Source organism: Stenella coeruleoalba (assembly GCF_951394435.1).
Source record: "Stenella coeruleoalba genome assembly, chromosome: X".
Lineage (NCBI taxonomy): Eukaryota > Metazoa > Chordata > Mammalia > Artiodactyla > Delphinidae > Stenella > Stenella coeruleoalba.
Window position 1 is genome coordinate 110510775 of NC_137152.1, and position 18995 is coordinate 110529769.

Consider the following 18995-nt stretch of genomic DNA (forward strand, 5'->3'; position numbering starts at 1 on the left):
CCTACCTTGTTCATTCAAAGCAGAGCAAATTGAAACAAATATTTATTTTTCTCCTTATAAAATTAATGCCTGCTTGTCAAAATTCAAACATTACAGAAAAGGTCCCTATAATCCCCCTCCCAAGAGATCACCACCTTTAACACCTTTATGTATATTCTTTCAGGTTCTTTTCCTGTGTGTATATTAATATATGTTTTTGTTTTATAAAAATAGGGTCGAATTATTCATACTGTTTTTACCACTTGCTTTTCACCTAACAATATATATTGGACAGCTTTCAGGCAAATACATATCCATCTACTTAATTTTTAAAAAATACATGTATAGTATTCCACTGTGTGGATTTAACACAATGAATTTAACCAATCCCCTATAGGTAGGCATTTGAGTTGTTGCCGTTTTTCTCCGTTATGAACAATGCTGTAATATGCATTTTTATTTGTCTTCTAATATTGGTGTAAGCATTTCTGTAGAATAAATCGATGGAAGTAGAATTGCTTCCAATTAAAATATTAAATTGTAATAGATATCGTCTAATTGCACTGTAGGGAAGTGCATATTTTTTTAGTGCTTGTGGTACTTAACCAAACAAGAGTTATCTGATCAATTCGCATATCCAGGCTTAGAGCCTCGGAGTCACTGTTAACCTTTCTATCTCCTTCGTTTCCTATGGTCCTCCCTAACATCAGGACTTGATGCGTTTTCCTTCAAAATGGCTCTCAAATGTGTTTCCTTCTTCTCTACCCACCCTTGAGCACTTTGTTAGTTCTCCTAAATTACTTTATTGTACATGGTATATACTAGGATCTGAATGTGTTGTGTATGAGTTGTTTCTTCTACTAATGGTAAACTCCTTGAGGGCTGAGAGTCTGTTTTATATTTTTCTTTCTTTTTACCATATCTATTCAACAAATAAGAGGTGCTCCACTGATAATTATTGAACTTTAAGAATTTTGTTTACTCCCCTGCAAATTGGTTAGAACATTATGGCATGAGTCAAAAGACCAGGGCCCACAGTCCAGCTCTGTCACTAACTATCTCTGTGATCTTGGTCAGGTTATTTCACTTGTTTGGACCTTACATTTGTCTTCTGAAATGTGAAAGATTGGAATAGACCAGGGTTTCTTAACCTCAGCACTATTGCTCTTCTGGGACAAATAACTCTCTGTTGTGGGTGCCGTTTTGTGCATTCTAGGATGTTTAGCAGCATTCCTGGCCTCTACCCACTAGATGCCAGTAGCACCCTCTCTAGTTGTGACAACCAAAAATGTCTCCAGACGTTGCTACCTGTCCCTGGGCAGGGGCAAAATTGTGTCCAGTTGAGAACTACCAGAGTAGACCAGCACTTCTTAACCTTTTATGAGTCACGAAGCTCCATTACCATCTGATGAAAGCTATGGACCGTCTTCCCAGTATGATGCATACCATTCAAATAATTTTGCATACTATTTCAGGTCTTTTATGGTCCTCAGGTTAAGAAATTACTGGTTTATGTGATCTCTAAGGTCCATTTTGTCACTTAATTTTATGAAAATTATTTAAGGTCTAAGGGAAAGGTACATTTTTTGATGTTCTGTGCAGTGTTTTGGGACGCTCAGTACAGATAATAATTCACTTTGTATCCCAAATTCACATCTATTAGTTTGGTTATATTTGAAGTGTGAAACATGTTAATGACAATAAAACCAAGGACTAAATATTCTTCCAGTACTGTTGATGGGTCTCCATGCCCTATACACAGTAAGTTGCACTAGGCATACTCAACCAACAATATACAGTGTTATCATATATCCATGTACATACTCTGGTTTTGTAAGAGCTTTAACAGAGATGCTGTGCATCCTGGGAACCTCCTGTTAGTGAGCACTGGAAGTGTTTTACCATAAACTTGCCCTGGCAAATGTATAAAATACAACACATTGCATTCCCTAGGATTTATCCAGGTCTGCAGTGGATGCAGTGAATGAACGGATATTAGTGCTTATAACATACACCGGATGTGGAATCTCCTCCATTTTCCTGGGAGTTGCAATAGTGACATACATAGCTTTTCAGTAAGCTAGTAGAGTCTCACTCTAAATTTAATTTGGTTTGATGGATGCTACTGGCATTGTAACCTTGTTAATTTCATGTTAGTTTCACAAAAAGTTTCTTATCACAATAGGGAGAGGCCAGATGCATTAGATTATGAAGTGGGCAGGTTAAAAACAAAACAAAACAACCAAGGCTTCTCTGAAAAAGAAAAAAGATTGTAATTAAATTTTAAGAAAGCAAGAGCTGGGATAGGGAGGGTGGGAGGGAGATGCAAGAGGGAGGAGATATGGGGATATATGTATATGTATAGCTGATTTACTTTGTTATAAAGCAGAAACTAACACACCATTGTAAAAGAATTATACTCCAATAAAGATGTTTAAAAAAATCTAATGAATCAGAATTACTCAAATAAATAAATAAAAAAGCAAGAGGGTTGAGATAGGAGAAGGTTTCTCTAACAGGATACAAAAACACTAACCATAAAAGAAAAAGTTGACAAATCAGACTTCATTAAAATTAAGAACTTCTTTTCATCAAAAGATACCATGAAAATAGTGAAAAGGCAAACCACAGATTGGGAGAAGATATTCACAATGCATATATCTGACGAAGGATTTGTATGCAGAATATATAAAAACTACAGAGCAAAAGGCAAAAGAAAGACAATACAGTTAAAAATGGGCAAAAGAGGGCTTCCCTGGTGGTGCAGTGGTTGAGAGTCCGCCTGCCGATGCAGGGGACACGGGTTCGTGCCCTGGTCCTGGAAGATCCCACATGCCGTGGAGTGGCTGGGCCCATGGGCCATGGCCGCTGAGCCTGCGCGTCCAGAGCCTGTGCTCCGCAACGGGAGAGGCCACAACAGTGAGAGGCCCGTGTACCACAAAAAAAAAAAAAAAAAAAAAAATGGGCAAAAGACTTGAACAAGCACCTCACAAAAGAAGATATCCATGTCTAGTCCTAACCTCTACCCAAATGGCTAACAAGCATACAACAAGGTTCTCAAAATCATTACTCATCAGAAAAATGCTAATCAAAACCACAATTATACTTTTATGCCCCCACCAGAATGGTTAAAATTGAAAATACTGAAAATAGCAAGGATCAACAAGGATATGGAAAACTACAAATGGCACAGACACTTTGGAAAATTCTTTGGCAGTACTTACTAAAGATAAATATCCATCAGCTGTTGACCCAGAAATTTCACTGTTAGGGAGAGATGATTGTATATGTCCACGGAAAGATATATACAAGAATATTCACTGCAGCTTCACTTATAGTGGCCCCAAATTGGAAACAACCCCAATGTACATTAACAGTTGACTAGTTGAATAACTTGTAGTATATTCATAAAATAGAATGCTTCACAGCAGTAAAAATGAATAAACTACCATTGGCCTTTGAACAACATGCGTTTGTTGTTCAAACAAACTGTGAGAGTTCGCTTATATACAGATTTTTTTCAATAGTGAATACTATGGGGACTGCATGATTCTGGGCTGGTTGAATCCGAGGATACAGAACCGTGAATAAGGAGGAGGGACAACTACAAGTTATAAGCGGATTTTCGACTGCTCGGAGGGTCAGTGCCCCTAACTCCCAAGGTTCAACTATACTTCTACATAATATAATGTAATATCTAAATCTCATAGACAGAGAGTTGAGCAAAGGAAGCAAGAAAAAGAAGAGAACGTGCTGTATGGTTCCATTTATTTGAAGTTTCAAGTACAGGCAAAACTAAACCTATGCGGATAGAAGTGAAACTGTTGGTTACCTCTAGTGGAGGGTACTTAATGGGAGAAGGAATGAAGGAGCCTTCTGAGACGCTGAAAATACTCTACCTCTTGATCTGTGTGGGGGTTCCACGGGTGTATTCATTTGTAAAGATTCAGTGAGTTGCATTCTTAGGACTTGTGTACTTACCCCAATTTAAAAAACCCACGTACACACAAAATGAAAATTGCAAAATTTAAATCAATAGACATATAATAGAAATGAAAAAGAATCAAAGGGAAAGTTTTTTTTTAATTTGGAAAATACAGGATCAGTTTTCACAAGTACAATTGTGATCACTTAGTGAAACGTAAGGTCATATTTCCATGATGCTAAATGTCTGGATCTTTGGAAATACCCAAGTAGCTACTTGAAATGGTTTCCATAAGTCATCCCGCTATTTGGTCACATGTAGATCCAGCCTTGAGTCTGCTGAAGGAGTGGTGGGAGAACTGTAGTATCCAGGAAACTCTTTCCTTCCTTCTCTTCAAAAGAGAAAAAGAAACAGAAAAAAGGGGACTGCTTAGCTGAGAGAAGCTATTATAATTCCTGTCAGTGAAGGTCACCATGTTTAGAATACTTTGACTCTACCTGGAAAGAGAGTGGGGGACTCGAAAATTCAGTACATATAAGATAATATGGATAATTTAATTTTAATAGGCAGTTCTTTTATTCTTTCACTTATTATGCAGATAAAACATGGCGATGCTTAATCAAAAACAGAGACCCTACCTAACATTGTGCCTTTTCCTTTAGCAAACTTCGAAAAGATCATCCTTCCAAAATCCTGATCAACCTGTGCACAGCACTACTGATGCTAAACCTGGTATTTCTGGTCAATTCCTGGTCATCATCATTTCAGAAATCGGGCCTTTGTATCACAGCCGCTGTGGCACTTCATTACTTCCTGCTCGTTTCTTTGACTTGGATGGGTCTGGAGGCAGTCCACATGTATTTTGCTCTAGTCAAAGTCTTCAACATATACATTCCAAATTATATTCTTAAATTTTGTCTGTTCGGTTGGGGTAAGTATATCTGCCATGGTCCTTGATGTCTTTGTTTCAAGCCTGTGTCTGTCTAATTCTAGCTCCATTAGACAAATTATTTGGGACCAAATGCTGTTACTATCATAGGTAAGGAGTTAAGGATTGCTTCACTGGTATTTGGGTGGACATTTCCTTTTCTGTCTGTATTGCTCTATAAATTCAACTTTTAACCTCTATGGTGAGGAATCGGTCCACACATATTTACTGAGCACCTGCTTGTGTGCTGTGCTAAATGCTGGATCTACAGTAGTGAACCTGTCAGCTCTTATCCTTCCCTTTACTCAAGTTACAATCCCAGCAAATACACACGGATACAACAGCCAACACTGAGGTAGCGCTCCACGTGCCTGACGCGGTTTGAAGTGTCTCGTTTAGTCTAAGTGTCTCATACTCATTTAATCTTCACAATACCTCTCTGGGAAAGGTTTCATCATTGTTCCCATTTAAGAGATGAGAATGCTGAGGCACAAAGAGATTAGGTAATTTGCCAGAGTTTACACAGCTAGTAAGTGGCAGAACTGGGATTTGAACCAGGGGGTCTGTCTCCATAGTTTGGACTTTGACCTCTAGGATCCAGTCATACTGTTTAAGGGCCAGGGAAAAGACTTGCAAGATGTGAGAGGGTGCTGGCTCAGACACGCCCCCATTCACACCACGCCTCATGACTGTCACCGTTCTGCTGCCCTATAGAAGAAGCCAGGTAGGAACTCAGCATGAGCAGTTCCTAATTTAAATGTCATTTCATTGGCTGGCTTTCCTGCATTTCTGACCGACATGGACAACTCAGCCCTTCCCCACCCCTTGTCTATTCAAACCGGCTTTGAGGTTCAGAAAATGTGTTGGATCCATAAGGGATGTGTATTAAGTGAGATGCGTAGGATACCCGGGAAGATAGATTTTATCTTCCACTGCCTTGGTGAAGACAGTAGCTTTGCAATTAGCTACTCATCCTTTTAATGAGTTCATTAACGTAGTACATGCTTTCTTTGGCTACACGGTTAGTGCTATTAGCCATGGTAATGTGGGGAGCAGAGACGGGCAAATGCTAAACAAAGCATGATCTAAGAAGTGGTTTGAGTATAGTTTGGAACCCGTCAGAAATACAAAGCCAAAAGCAGTCAGAGCACTCCCTTTTGTGCCTGGCAACCCTCACCTCGAGTCAACTGGAAGACTGAAAAATGTTGTGGAAGAGGCTTCATGAATAACCGAGAAGGCGGATATCCCACATCTGGCTAACTGTGCAGGGGCTGGGAATAGCACTCGTTCCCCCGGCATCACTCATTCTCGGCTTCCTCGTCTGACCCTTCTTCCTTCACCTGCTCCTTCGTGTTGGTATTCCCCAGGGCTGGCTTCTCATCTCCTTGATCTGCACATTCCACACACGCTTTCTGGGGTGCAGGGGGGAGGCAGGCAAGGCTAAGGCTTGGTAATTGGAGGCAGGAAAAACTTGAGGAGTGTCAAGTACACACCCAAGCCAAGGCCAAGCCATGGTGAAGGCCTGACCGGCTCAACCAGTAAAGATACAACGAGCCGCTTTCAGACTCAGTTGATGACTTACGTAGACGGTGAAAAGACAAGTAGCTAAAGCTGCCAGCTCCCAGGTCCTTTCTCCCCACACTATAAAGAATGACACCCAAACCAGAGAGAGCAGGTGGCTGCCACACGAGTCGCAGGATTCCCTGCTGCTGACGAGCCAGCTCTCAGGTGAAGCTATGTGGTTTCTACTGTGCAGCTCTGTTCTGAGGGCGCACCCTGCTTCAGAGCCCAGGAGGCGATGAGAAGCTGCATCATGACAGCCTTCTGGGGAGAAGAGTAGGAGATGGCCTCGGAGCCCCTCCTCACAGGCCTGCCTCGTCTTCTCGAATTCGTGGGGGATCACAAGGCATTCCACCCAAACTCAGATGAGTCGTGGTACAAGCCTTTGCCTGCTTGGTCTCTGGCTCCCTGCAAGGTCGGCCAGGGAGCCACTGCAGAGCTGGCCCGCTACAGGGAGTCTCAGAGCGTTTAAATATTAGACAGATGCAATCAACTGTTAGGAAAATAAATATTAGTCTCTGTTTGTGTTTGAAGTTCTGTCTTCCTAATGCCAAAACAACCTGTTGAAAAGGTTTCATTCCTTTATTTAAATCCCTGTCGAAGACAGTAGATGTATTTGTCCACATTTTTTAATAACCAGTAGGCATCTTTTTTGGTTTAATTAGCAAAGTGTTAACACAGCTTGGGGACTGTCTCACGACTTTCTTCCTAAATGCGAGACCTCCCTCCATCCCTCCCTTCCGGCCCCAAACTAGTATTTTTTTCATCTGCATCGTGCTGGGCCCTGTGCCTGGTGTGCCACACACAGAGCAGAAGGGACTGTCCTGTTAATCACAGGATAGGACGATGGAGGATTTCTTAAGATGCTTGGCACTCTGGGGTTTGAAACAGCTTTGGAAAGTATCTTACAAAACCCCTAAAATGTGTGCAGGTGTTATGCTCCTAGTTTAGGAGAAATACATTGTGAGAAAGAAAGAAGTCTTCTAAGTTTTGCAAATGTACAGGTAATTGGATTTTTAAACCCTGTGTCTATACTCATGTCACGTTTGACCACTTGGACTGAACTGATTGCTTTATTATACTTGGGCTGAATTGACTGATCGTTAACTGGTCGATCTAGTCAAAATGTCAAACTAGTAACGAGCGTGGAAACGGCTCCCCTGTCAGAAAAGCACTGAAGGCTGCAGCTGATTGCCTGTGCCCTTCCTCCAAGGTGGCCTAGACAAAAAGAGACCGGGAACTAAGGGGCAGTGTTGAAAGAGAGACACATTGGCAGCCAATCCTCCGAGAAGGAATGCTTTATGCGAACTTGCATTCCCATGAACTAGATGTGCCAAGTTGATTTTTGGCACTTGTGCTATTTTTAATAACCAGTGGGTGTTGTACTGAAGCCATTGGCATGCTGTTTAGCAGATTAGAGAACTCCTAGAAATGTTTAACCTGGAAGAATTCACAAACATTTTGCAAACAATGGTATTTTGATGCCCACACATCTGTGGCTCATTTAAAGTGTCTCAATGTATCAGTGCCAACAGTCATTGATCGGGAGCTCTCCCACTTCCTAATGGGATGCCTTTGGCTTGCTTTCTCACTCTAGGAATCCCAGCGATTGTGGTGGTGATTATACTGGGTGTGAAAAAAGATCTGTATGGGACTCTGAGCTCAACGACTCCATTGTAAGTACCAGCATGTCTGCTTCTCCAGTGGTAATGCTCTTGGCCATCAGGGTATGGTGAGGTGCTCCCTGGCCTGGGGCTTGGTCTTGACACTGGCTTCAGGGAGGAAATTGGTCTCAGCCTTTTTACCCTAACAAAGTCATGCGTGCACTGATATAATGGTTAGGTGTCTGCGCTCAGTATGACCTTGGTCAATCAACTTACTTTACCTCTTCCTTCCATTTCCTCCTCTGGGAAACGGGGATAATAATGTTTGCTCTCAGTGTTGGGTGCAGATTAAAATGACACCATGTATGTAAAGTGCTCAGCATGTGGCCTGTCCCATCGGTGATACATATCTGGTAGCGATTATTAATTAATGAATAGTTTATTTATCTATTTATTTATTTAATTTTTTGACTGGTAAAGAGCCCTCAAATTTATTAAATGGGGCTATAATAATGATGTAAATACAATGCAAGAAAACATAATAAATAAAAGAAATCAGCATTATAGACATCTGGCAGCTATCATGATTAGAAAGCTTGCAGAACTTAGGAGTTGGAACGGCCACTATAACGAAATACTGAAACGGGTTGGAAAACGTTTCTGTATTTCAACGACAAAGGTCTCCCCTGAAGAAGACTCCACCACTTTCCTCTGTAAATTGGCTCAGCTTTGTTGTCCTGTGGTTGTACTTTTCTTTCTTGCTTTTTCTTTGCTCTTTTTGATATATAAAGCCCATCTCTTTGGTTCTCTCAACCACAGGTGCCAGAGAGTAGCTATTCAAGTCGCTCTACCTCTCCAGAACCTTCTTTTACAGACCTGTAGATAGTTACCATGCAGTCCTTCAGACTGCACAACCTCACTTTACACTTTGGATTGTTTTTTACTTACCCGTATCCATTCTCTGTATCATAGCCTCTCAAGTTCTTTTTCACTATAGAGTTCCTCTCCCACTGGACTGGAATCAAATGCACAAGGTCTTGCCCTCCAAACTTCTTCATCTTTCATATTGAGATGACAGTTTCCAGAGGGTCAAAATTATATTACCCCTGCCAGCAGATGCCTTGTAATTATAATTGCTCCTTATCCTTTCTCTTTCTCCCTTTTCTCTTCCCTTCCTTTTCATCTCCTCCTCCATCCTCCCTCCTTGCTTGTTTTGTGACTTAAAGGGTCCCCAGTGTGTATCTAATGGTGATTCTTCTTCAAAGATCAAAAGCAAAAGCAAAACCGGAACAAAACCAACTCCACTCCCCCTGAAAAAGCCCTTTCATGTGTGAATTGGTCAGTAAGAGGCAGACTGCTCTAAGAACTTTTAAAAAATAATTATATTTTGAAGGAGTAATACATGCACACGGTAGAAAATTCAAAAGTACAAAAGGGTAGAGGATGAAAAGTGAAGTCCACTCCCAACACCAAGCTTCCCAGTTTCCGTCCCTTGATGCAACTCTTATTGCCAACAATCGAATTTGTGTAGATATTCTCTTGTACACTTTGTCACCCAAATAGTAGATATACACTGCTTCGTACTTAACAGTATGTCTTGGAGATGATTCTCTAACCAAATATATAGCGCCGCCTTTTTAAAAGAGTTTTCTATAGCCTCTTTTAAGGCTGAAGATGATATTCAGGGAAACTTAAGTTTTTCTGGGTTTTTTTTTATTTTGACCACGAAGTTGAATGTCTTTATTGTTGTAAGCCACAGACACTTTGCAATGAATGCCCAATTCATTGCACTTCAGATTGGCTAATAAGCATGTGCAGGAATGCAGCAGCAATATTTATTAAATCTAAAATCTTTTTGAAAATTTATTTTTTAAAAATATTTATTTATTTATTTTGGCTGTGCTGGGTCTTAGTTGCAGCACGCGGGAATCTTTAGTTCCAGCATGTGGACTTCTTAGTTGCAGCACGCATGCGGGATCTAGTTCCCCGACCAGGGCTCAAACCGGGGCCCCCTGCATTGGGAGCGTGGAGTCTTACCCACTGGACCACCAGGGAAGTCCTGAAAATTTATTTTATTGAAGTAAAGTTGATTTACAGTGTTGTGTTCATTTCTGGTGTATGGCAAAGTGATTCAGTTATACATATATATAATAGTTTGCATTCGCTAATCCCAAACTCCCAATCCATCCCTCCCCCATCCCCCATCCCCCTTGGCAACTACAAATCTGGGGAACCCTAAGTATTAGATTCTATTAGGGAAATTAAATGCTTTACCCCTACTCCCTTGAGACCCACACAAACACACACACAAACTCACATACAGATGAAAGTATCCACACCAACGTGAACAATATGACCACAGGGGATATTCCTAGCTCTGGAGAAGAGGTCTCAGCTAAGTTGACACACAGTTAAATTAGTGAAGCTTGTCTATGTTCAAAAATCACAGGTAATGCATGTAGTAATTGGAAATGTTATGAGATGAAGTATCTGTTCCTATAAATCACTGCATAATTCTTCTTTAATAGAAACTGTAAAGCCGTTAATCAATCCAGTGACCAGTGTTGCCTTTTGGAATTCAAACCTGTAGCTGTGGTGCGGGGTTGAAAATAAACATCATATTTGAAAGCAATACAGTTAGAGCTGTCTTCTTTTTGTTGAATTTTCATTAACTCTGATGATCTCATCGCTATTTGATATAGCAGTCCAAAAAGCCAGTCATTACCCGTGTCCTTTCACTGTGAAATTTATCATGCGAAGCAGAATTTATCCTGCAAATACAAGCTCAGGTGTAAGCCACTTCGGGGGGAATTACATAATGTGTTTTTCTGCTATTGAGGAAGAGAATAGCCTCCCAGGGAATTGGACTGAGAGGTTTCTGCATGTGTAGGGCAGAAATATCCTCTAGGATTTTTAACTTGATGCTGGGAAGAACCCTGGACTGGGGCTCAGGAGACTGGGGTTCTGGTGCCAGCTCTGTCTGCAGTGAGCATGAGAGAACTCTGTCGAGTTGGTTTACACTCTAGGCCTAGGTGTTCTCGTGTGAAATGAAACTGACTCAGTGATCATCAGAGTAGCATTAAAAATAGGAGTTCATGTTCCTCTACCTCACAATGGCCTTCTCTCCTTGGTCTCTTCCAGTTGTTGGATTAAAGATGATCCTATCTTTTACATCGGTCCGGGAGGATCCCACGTGCCGCGGAGCTGCCGGGCCCGTGAGCCATGGCCGCTGAGCCTGCGCGTCCGGAGCCTGTGCTCCGCAACGGGAGAGGCCACAACAGTGAGAGGCCCGCGTGCCACACAAAAAAAGAGATGATCCTGTCTTTTACATCTCAGTGGTGGCTGATTTTTGCCTCATATTTCTCATGAATCTCTCCACGTTCTGCACTGTTCTTTTGCTCAACCGAATTCCATGAAATCCCAAAGCCAGAAGACTCGACGGAAGATGATGCTGCATGACCTCAAAGGCACAACCAGCCTGACATTCTCACTTGGCCTCACCTGGGGGTTTGCCTTTTTTGCCTGGGGAGCTGTGAGGATCCTTTTCTTGTATCTTTTTGCCATTTTTAACACTCTGCCAGGTACCTGTTGCTTCTCTGTACTTTCTCTGGCTAGCTAAACCTCCATCAAGGTTTTTGCTGCTTTGGAAAATCTTACCTTTAGTATTCAGTATTTTTTCAAAGGAGGAAAAAATAATCCAAGGGGCCTCTGCTGTCAATGACTGACAGGCAGCCACTAGAAACATTGGCTAGATAACTGTTAGGGCTTCATTAAACGAGACCACTCTCTCTTACTCAGGGATGTAGAGAGAAATCCAGATAGCTAACTCAACTGCAGCTAGTTGGCCATGTCTCTATCGAACACTGATAGGCAGTACACCCTACAGTATTCATTATATCAACACATTGTGCTCGTAAGTGTACAGATTCACACCTGTGTTGACATTTTGAAGTACATAATCCCATGGAACATAGCAATTACTGGACAGTAGAAACATTAAACTGCTGACCCCATAGACTCTGGCTGCATCAGATATCCTCATATTGTGGGAAGGAGCCAGGTTAGGAAATTGTAGAGCCATAGAGGATTGAACGTGGAGAGCAAAGAGCAGTGGGCCACGGCAAGAAGCCAAGGTTCTGGTCTTGGTTTTGCTACAAATCAGTCTTGAAAACGTCACCACAGCTGGTTGAATTAGGTGACCCTAAACGAATGACTCTATAGCTCTTTAGTCTCCTGTCTGTTTTCTGGTGAAAGGAACAAAGGATTAATGAAGTTATTCAATGGTAGGCCAAAGATGGCATGAGGAGTAAAAGGTAGGGCTCTGGTTAATACACTTCTGAGTAATTGCTGCTGTTCATTATAATCTGAATTCTTATAATCTGCTTATCTGAACATCTTGGCAGGAAGAGGCATGCAGAATGATTTCCTGGGCGTCTCAAAGTCCACCCCATGCTCTTATCCTCAAGTGTGGGCCAGCTCATTTGGGGTACTGGGGCAGGCTGTGAGTCGACTTGGGCAGTCCATTGAGTTAAGGTCTCCCTTATTGCTCTTAACTACTTATTCATTCAATAAACCCTTTTACCAGAGTACAGGGAACTGGTGGTCCCATAGGGTGCTTCAGCAAGAAAGAGTTCTATGGTCAAAGAAATTTGGGAAAAGCACAAAACTACCCCTCCCCATTCTTGAAATGACACAATGTTCACTAGCATGGTACAAGTTCTGAGAAATTCTGCTGGGGGAAAATAACTTTAAAAATTTGTTTTAAATGGAACATTTTTTAAAACCTCAGAGTCCTTTGTTATTGTGGTTGTTAACCCCTGAGGAACCTTGGGAAATATGAGCTGCTCTGCAGTTAATATAGGCCAGGCATTGGCAAAGTGCTGCAGGGCGGGGGGAAAAATCCAAAATAAAGTATACTCTTTGACGGCAAGTCCTGTGATTCAAGAAACCATCTCATTTTAGAGCAATGCAGTGTATCAATTGGAACTTTTGTCCCACTGGATTCCACCAACCTTACACGGCCAATTCTGATTGGAATATAAAGAGACACAAGATATGTTGTTCTCCGTCTGTGTGCCGTCTTTATTCCTTCTGACACTAGGGCCAGAATTTTTAGGAGCTCTCCACACTACTGTCGTGTGGTTTCCTTTGAGGCTACCAGTGCTTGGTTGTATCTTAGATCGTCAACCGAGGGCCCGGTGATGGTTCTGCACTTTACCTCTTGACCTTACCTGGCCTCCACTGAGGTAGCCTGGTCTCAGTAACATGATGCTTTGAGAACAAAGCTGCCTTGCTCTAGAATGTGGACAGAGGTAGATTCGTAAACTAGGTGCCTGTGTGGATTTCTTCCTAAGCAGTAACTCCAGGCTACTCTTGGGCTCACGAGTTCTGAGGAGAAACACACTCAACCTTATGGAAAGAGGGGTTAAAGGAATAGCTGATAAAAGAACCAGAAAGCAAAGAAGTTTAGAGCTTAAAGCGGGGGAGGGGTGTTTTGCAAAAACAGCATGTGCTCCATTCCTGTGGTGGAAGGAGAGAGTCGTGTCTAAGTGGGAAGCCTGGATGGGTAGATGCAGAATCCAATGGGAGATCTCCTGAGGACGAAAACCAAAGCCCAGATCCAACATCAACAGAGCCAAGCTGTCTGCGTCTGTCAGATGCACTTTATGTCAATCAAGCACCAAGGCTTGCTAGTTCCTAGTCCCGCCTACAAGATAGAATGCGCGATCTTGCAGAAGGGGGTGTTTTCAGAGCTCTGAGTTTCAAACTCTAGTCCCATGGACACACACACACACACACACACACAGAGGTCTCAAATATTCAAAACAAGAATGCAATGAAACAAGTGAACAAATTAGCCATTTAAAAGACAGATGGTAGGGCTTCCCTGGTGGCGCAGTGGTTGAGAGTCCGCCTGCCGATGCAGGGGACGCGGGTTCGTGCCACGGTCCGGGAAGATCCCACATGCCGCGGAGCGGCTGGGCCCGTGAGCCATGGCCGCTGAGCCTGCGCGTCCGGAGCCTGTGCTCTGCAACGGGAGAGGCCACAACAGTGAGAGGCCCGCGTACTGCAAAAAAAAAAAAAAAAAAAGCAGATGGCAAGTTTGTAATTCTGGCTGAAGGGGGTTGCCCTGTGGTCGTGTGAAAAAATGATGCTCTTGCTGAGCCATTTCTGAAGGAGGGATGCACAAATAAAAATGCAGGTGACAAAAACCTGACATCTTCCCTCCTGCCTATGTGCTAGTGAGTAAGCAGATCAATCTGTTATTGGAAAGAAAAAGGAAGGCTGTCAGGAAGAAAGGGCGAGCTGGCAGGCAGCTCATTGGAATTCACAGAATAACCTTTAAGTCTGAGAACTAGCTGAACTCCATGCAGGAAATCAGAGCAGTAAGAGGGGCTGGTTGTCACTGTGGCCCCTTGTTCCTGCTGAAGCTGGAGGAGTTTTACCTGCTTGGAGACTGGGATTTGCTCTCATCAGGCTGCCGGACCACCTTCCAGGTAGCTGCTGCTCAGAAAGAGTGAAGGCTGCTGGCTTCCTCTCCACTGCTGTTTGGTTACAAATGGAGATAAAGCCCTCAGGGGAGGTAGTGGGGCTTGTCACTTGTCACCGTTTAGCCTCCAGATTGCTGCCTCCCACCTGGAATCAGAGTCTCAGTGCTGGGGCCAGGAAAGCCAGGTCTTCCCGATCCAACTTCCCCTCAAGTGACAGGAAGTCACAAGCCACCACTTGAAACTTCCTAGAGACAGAGAGCTCCGCACTCCATAAAGCAGAGCGTTTAACGTCCCTTTTCTTTTCTTTCTTTTTTTAAATTGAACTATACTTGCTGTACAATATCGTATGTTACAGGTGTAACATACAATTATGTATGTTACATAATTCTTAAAGGTTACACTCCATTTAGAGTTATTATAAAATATTGGCTCTATTCCCTGTGTTGCACAATATATACTTATAGCTTATTTATTTTACACATAGTACTTTGTACCTCTTAGTCCCCTACCCATCCCTCTCTCCACTGGTAACCACTAGTTTTAATGTCTCTTTTTAAAAATTTGAAATATATTTGACATATAGCATTGTGTAAATTTAAGGTGTACAACGTGTTGATTTGATACATTGTATATTGTAATACAATTGCCGTTGTCGCTTCTAATCAGCTCTGAATCTTATCTGGGTCATCCTTTCCCGGGGGGTGGGTTGGAGAGAGAGAGAGAGAGAGAGAGAGAGAGAGAGAGAGAACAACATCTTTTATAACCTAATCTTGGAAGGGACATGCCATCACTTCTGCCATATTCTATTGGTACAACATGGGAGGAGACTACATAAGGATGTGAATGACAGGATATTGGTATCACTGAGAGCCATCTCAGAGGCTGGTTCCCACTGCAGACCTTATCTCTCAAGCTCTAGGACAGACAGCAGCCCAGGAGGAAAACTGCGGTTGACATGAAACCTTGATACAGACCTTCTTGCTACCACTGCCATTGAGAGGGAGGCTAGAAAGGTGACCTCAGAAAGCTAGTAATGGCCTTGGGGTTCCTTAGAAGGAGTATTGATGGTGACAAGAGTAGGCTTGAGTCTAGGCATTGGTGACAGCGAGTGAAAGAAGCTGAAAAAGACTGACCTTCTTCTCCTGGCTAGGGTCCTCATTTTTGTGTTCCACTGGGTGATGAAGGAGCATGCCCAGTGGATACTGGTAAGATGCCATTTGGGGTAAGGTATTGAATTTACAGGTTTTCCAAACTGATGAGATTTACTTGTCTCCTGACGAGTTCATACACCATCAGCATCAAATGGAGGCTGTTTCCTTGTCAGGAAAAAGATTTGTGCTTTTGTGCGGAGATGAATGAAGTCAGGTGAAGGATGTGACTTCGGCCATATTTTAACACAATGAAGCTTCGCTTTTGGCCCAAATTCCTTGGACTGCTTGTCCTTGCTGTCACTTAAGTCTCAATTCAATTAAAAGAACATTGATTGAGTGCCTACGGTGTTCCGGGCACTGGGTCACAGGGGCTTTCTGGCCTGCAGCCAACAGTTGACTGAGCAGATGTGGGAAGCAAGAAGTCATGGTGGAGGAGAGAGCTTGTCAGCATCCCTAAGATGCCTGGCTGGTGGGCAGCCCAGATGGACCAGTGGCCCTTGCTGCACGGTGGGAGGTATAGTGGACTCTGCTGTTGCCTCTGAGAATATCTCCAGTTCAGGCAAACTGGTTTTCTATGCATCAAAATGCTCTTCCATCCAATTCAGGTAGCTTCGCTCAGTCTCAGTGCAAAGCTCAGTTTATTGCCTTTACGGAAGGCGATGCTTGAGCTAGAAGATGCTATAAGTAGCACAGAGATCCAGTTCCTTTTTGCTGGGCATGTCAGTAACCTGCTGGTCCCTGTGCTGGGCTCTAGGGAAAGCGGTCTTCCTTGGTAAGTGAATTGGCCCTGCCGGTACCACACATTATAGTTCAAACTTACTTCTCACAACTTCATAGAAAAGCTGCCTCCTTGAGGCGCCCAGAGCGAGCAGACTGTACATTGGACTTTATATTTTTAACAGGATTCTTAAGGTATAATTTACCCATTTGAAGTGTAGAATTTGATGAGTTTTCTGTTTTTAACTGTTTGGGGAGTCATTTCAGATGGCAGCAGCCTGTGTGAGCTCGATGTTGGGCAGAAACAGGAAAGACTGAAGAAAACCTTTGCGCACAACTTGTTGACACCGTCCGTCAAGTCAACTGCAACTAGTTCCATTTTCAAATCTTTAGGCTCCGCCCAAGGCACTCCTTCAAAAACAAGCTCCCCAAATGGTGAGAGAAAAGGCTACACTGTCTATACTTATATTCCAGAGGTATTGAATTAGTGTGAGGCCACAGACGTGGTCTTGGGAAATGATTCCTCCTCAAAACGAAATGCACATGTGCATGTGCACACCTGGGCTTACTCTGGACTCAGAAAGTGTGCATAGAAGCACCTAGTGAACTTAGTATGTACAAATCAGTGGGTTATTAGATTCACGGAGGAGAGAAGAGACTGGAGGTAAAGAAAAAAAATTGCATGGGTAATTGCAAACAATCGTCACAAACTGTTAAAATCCGAAGGCACCTCATACATTGTCTAGTGCAATCCCCTCATTTTACAGATGAGGAACCTTAAGCAGGAAGAGGAGACCGCCTTATGGACAGTCCCGTCAGCAGCAGAATTGGGGCCAGAAGCTAGTGGCCCCCAAGCTAGTGCCCATCGCACCCCACCGAGAATACCGGCTGAGCTGCACATTACTCTTAGAGGCTCACCTTCTTCCACAGGAAGCCAAGCTTCTAGGTGCAGAGACACACGTGAGGTGGAGACGGGTGTTAGGAGGGAAAGTGTAGGGAAAGGATTGCTGTAAAGGCCTAAAGTAAGCAGAAAGGCAAACTAGAGCAAAAACTTAAGAACTTCAAGGTGATGTTATGATGACTCCGTGTTCTGTGCTTCCAGACGGACCATAGTGCAGTGGCCTCTGGTTGCCTTTCTTAAAGACCAGAGTAGACTCCGGTTCACACACAGAACACCTCTGGTGGCCTAGCTGTAGTCATTCTCTCCATCTCGGTGCTGGTGGTAGAATGGCCTCATCCCCCTGTAGTTTTCATTCTATTGGCTCCATCAGCAGTTCTATTTCCAAGGGCTGTAGGCAATCTGGAAGCAGTATGGTGGGTTAAAAAAAAAGGCACCAAACTTAGAGTCAGAAGAGTTTGGCTCAACTCACTAACTCCATGACCTTGGGCACATCACTTCCCTACTCGGAACTCCATTCCCTCTACCTTCAACATGGTGGGGTGTGGGGGGCAGGATGAATCATCTCCAAAGGGCCTACCAGCTTCAGGACTGTGTGAGGCCACACCATTTTCCAGTTTAGGCTCATTGACTAGTGTTGGAGTCTCTGCCTCCATTTCTACATGGGCAAGTCGGTGCATGTGAAGAAAATCTTTCCGTGGCCACAAGCGTCCATCAAATTTCTGGCCAGCTAACTTGCAGATATCTTGGTGCCCATGTGGAGCCACTGGGGAGCCATGGCATATAGAGGCACGAACTGTGGAAGGTTTTTAGTGGATAATAGTTGGATCTGATTGGGGAATATTTTCAAGAGGGTGAGTTAGGCTTGGCTCCCCTGCTGTCCTTGAGGGATATTGTTTCATCAGCAAATATACAGCCCAAATGGACATACTTTTCTTTGAAAGAGTAGTAGTAAATACCATGTCCAGGATTTTAATGGCGTTGGACCAAGCTATAGACCTGGAGAGCCCAGGGGCCTGCAGCCAGCACTGAGATGCTTGTCAGTTATGACAGTAACTCAGCCAGTGGGGCAGGTAGTCCAGCCTCTTGGGCCACAGGTTCTACGACTGCAACCTGGATGCTGCCATCAGCCAGAAACTCGATTCCATTGGCGCTGAGTGAAAACTTGCACCCTCTGTACCACTAGGCACTCTCAAACTTGAGAAACAGCTGAACCTTCAGAGCAGGAATATCAAATTCATAGGGGATACAGATAGGTGTGTTATCATTTTATGTTGTCTTTTCCTGAAGGCCTCCAAGGTTTGTCCATGACTAGCCTCCTCTAGGTTAAGGTTACTGTGGATAACATAGCCTGTTATTCACAAGGCAGGAAGAACAGATGCACTTGTAATTGCTTAACAGTACTGTCAGGATGAATTAATTCACCCCAAATTTAGATTAAACTATCTGAGGAAAGCGTCACAACTTTTACTTCCTTTCTAATTCTTCTATTTATTCCTTCATTTGATAAACATGTCTTATGATTCTACTATGTGCAAAGTCCCTAATGCCACAGCTGAAAATGCTCTCTTTTCTTTGCGGTACGCAGGCCTCTCAGTGCTGTGGCCTCTCCCATTGCGGAGCACAGGCTCCGGACGCGCAGGCTCAGCGGCCATGGCTCACGGGCCCAGCTGCTCTGCGGCATGTGGGGTCTTCCCGGACCAGGGCACGAACCCGTGTCCCCTGCATCGCAGGTGGACTCT

At 43.3% G+C, this 18995-nt stretch overlaps 1 protein-coding gene across 1 annotated transcript in view; it reads left to right on the forward strand.

The window, feature by feature from the left end:
- ADGRG4 (adhesion G protein-coupled receptor G4) overlaps positions 1 to 13064 on the forward strand; it is a gene marked incomplete at its 5' end in the record, with an annotated part of 67064 nt that extends 54000 nt beyond the window's left edge. Inside the window, 5 exon segments of the mRNA XM_079911021.1 lie at positions 1933 to 2054; positions 4567 to 4835; positions 7990 to 8068; positions 11307 to 11394; positions 11397 to 13064. Coding sequence (XP_079767147.1) covers positions 1933 to 2054; positions 4567 to 4835; positions 7990 to 8068; positions 11307 to 11394; positions 11397 to 11615 — 777 coding nt within the window. The 3' untranslated portion in view covers positions 11616 to 13064.
- Positions 13065 to 18995: the final 5931 nt, after the last annotated feature.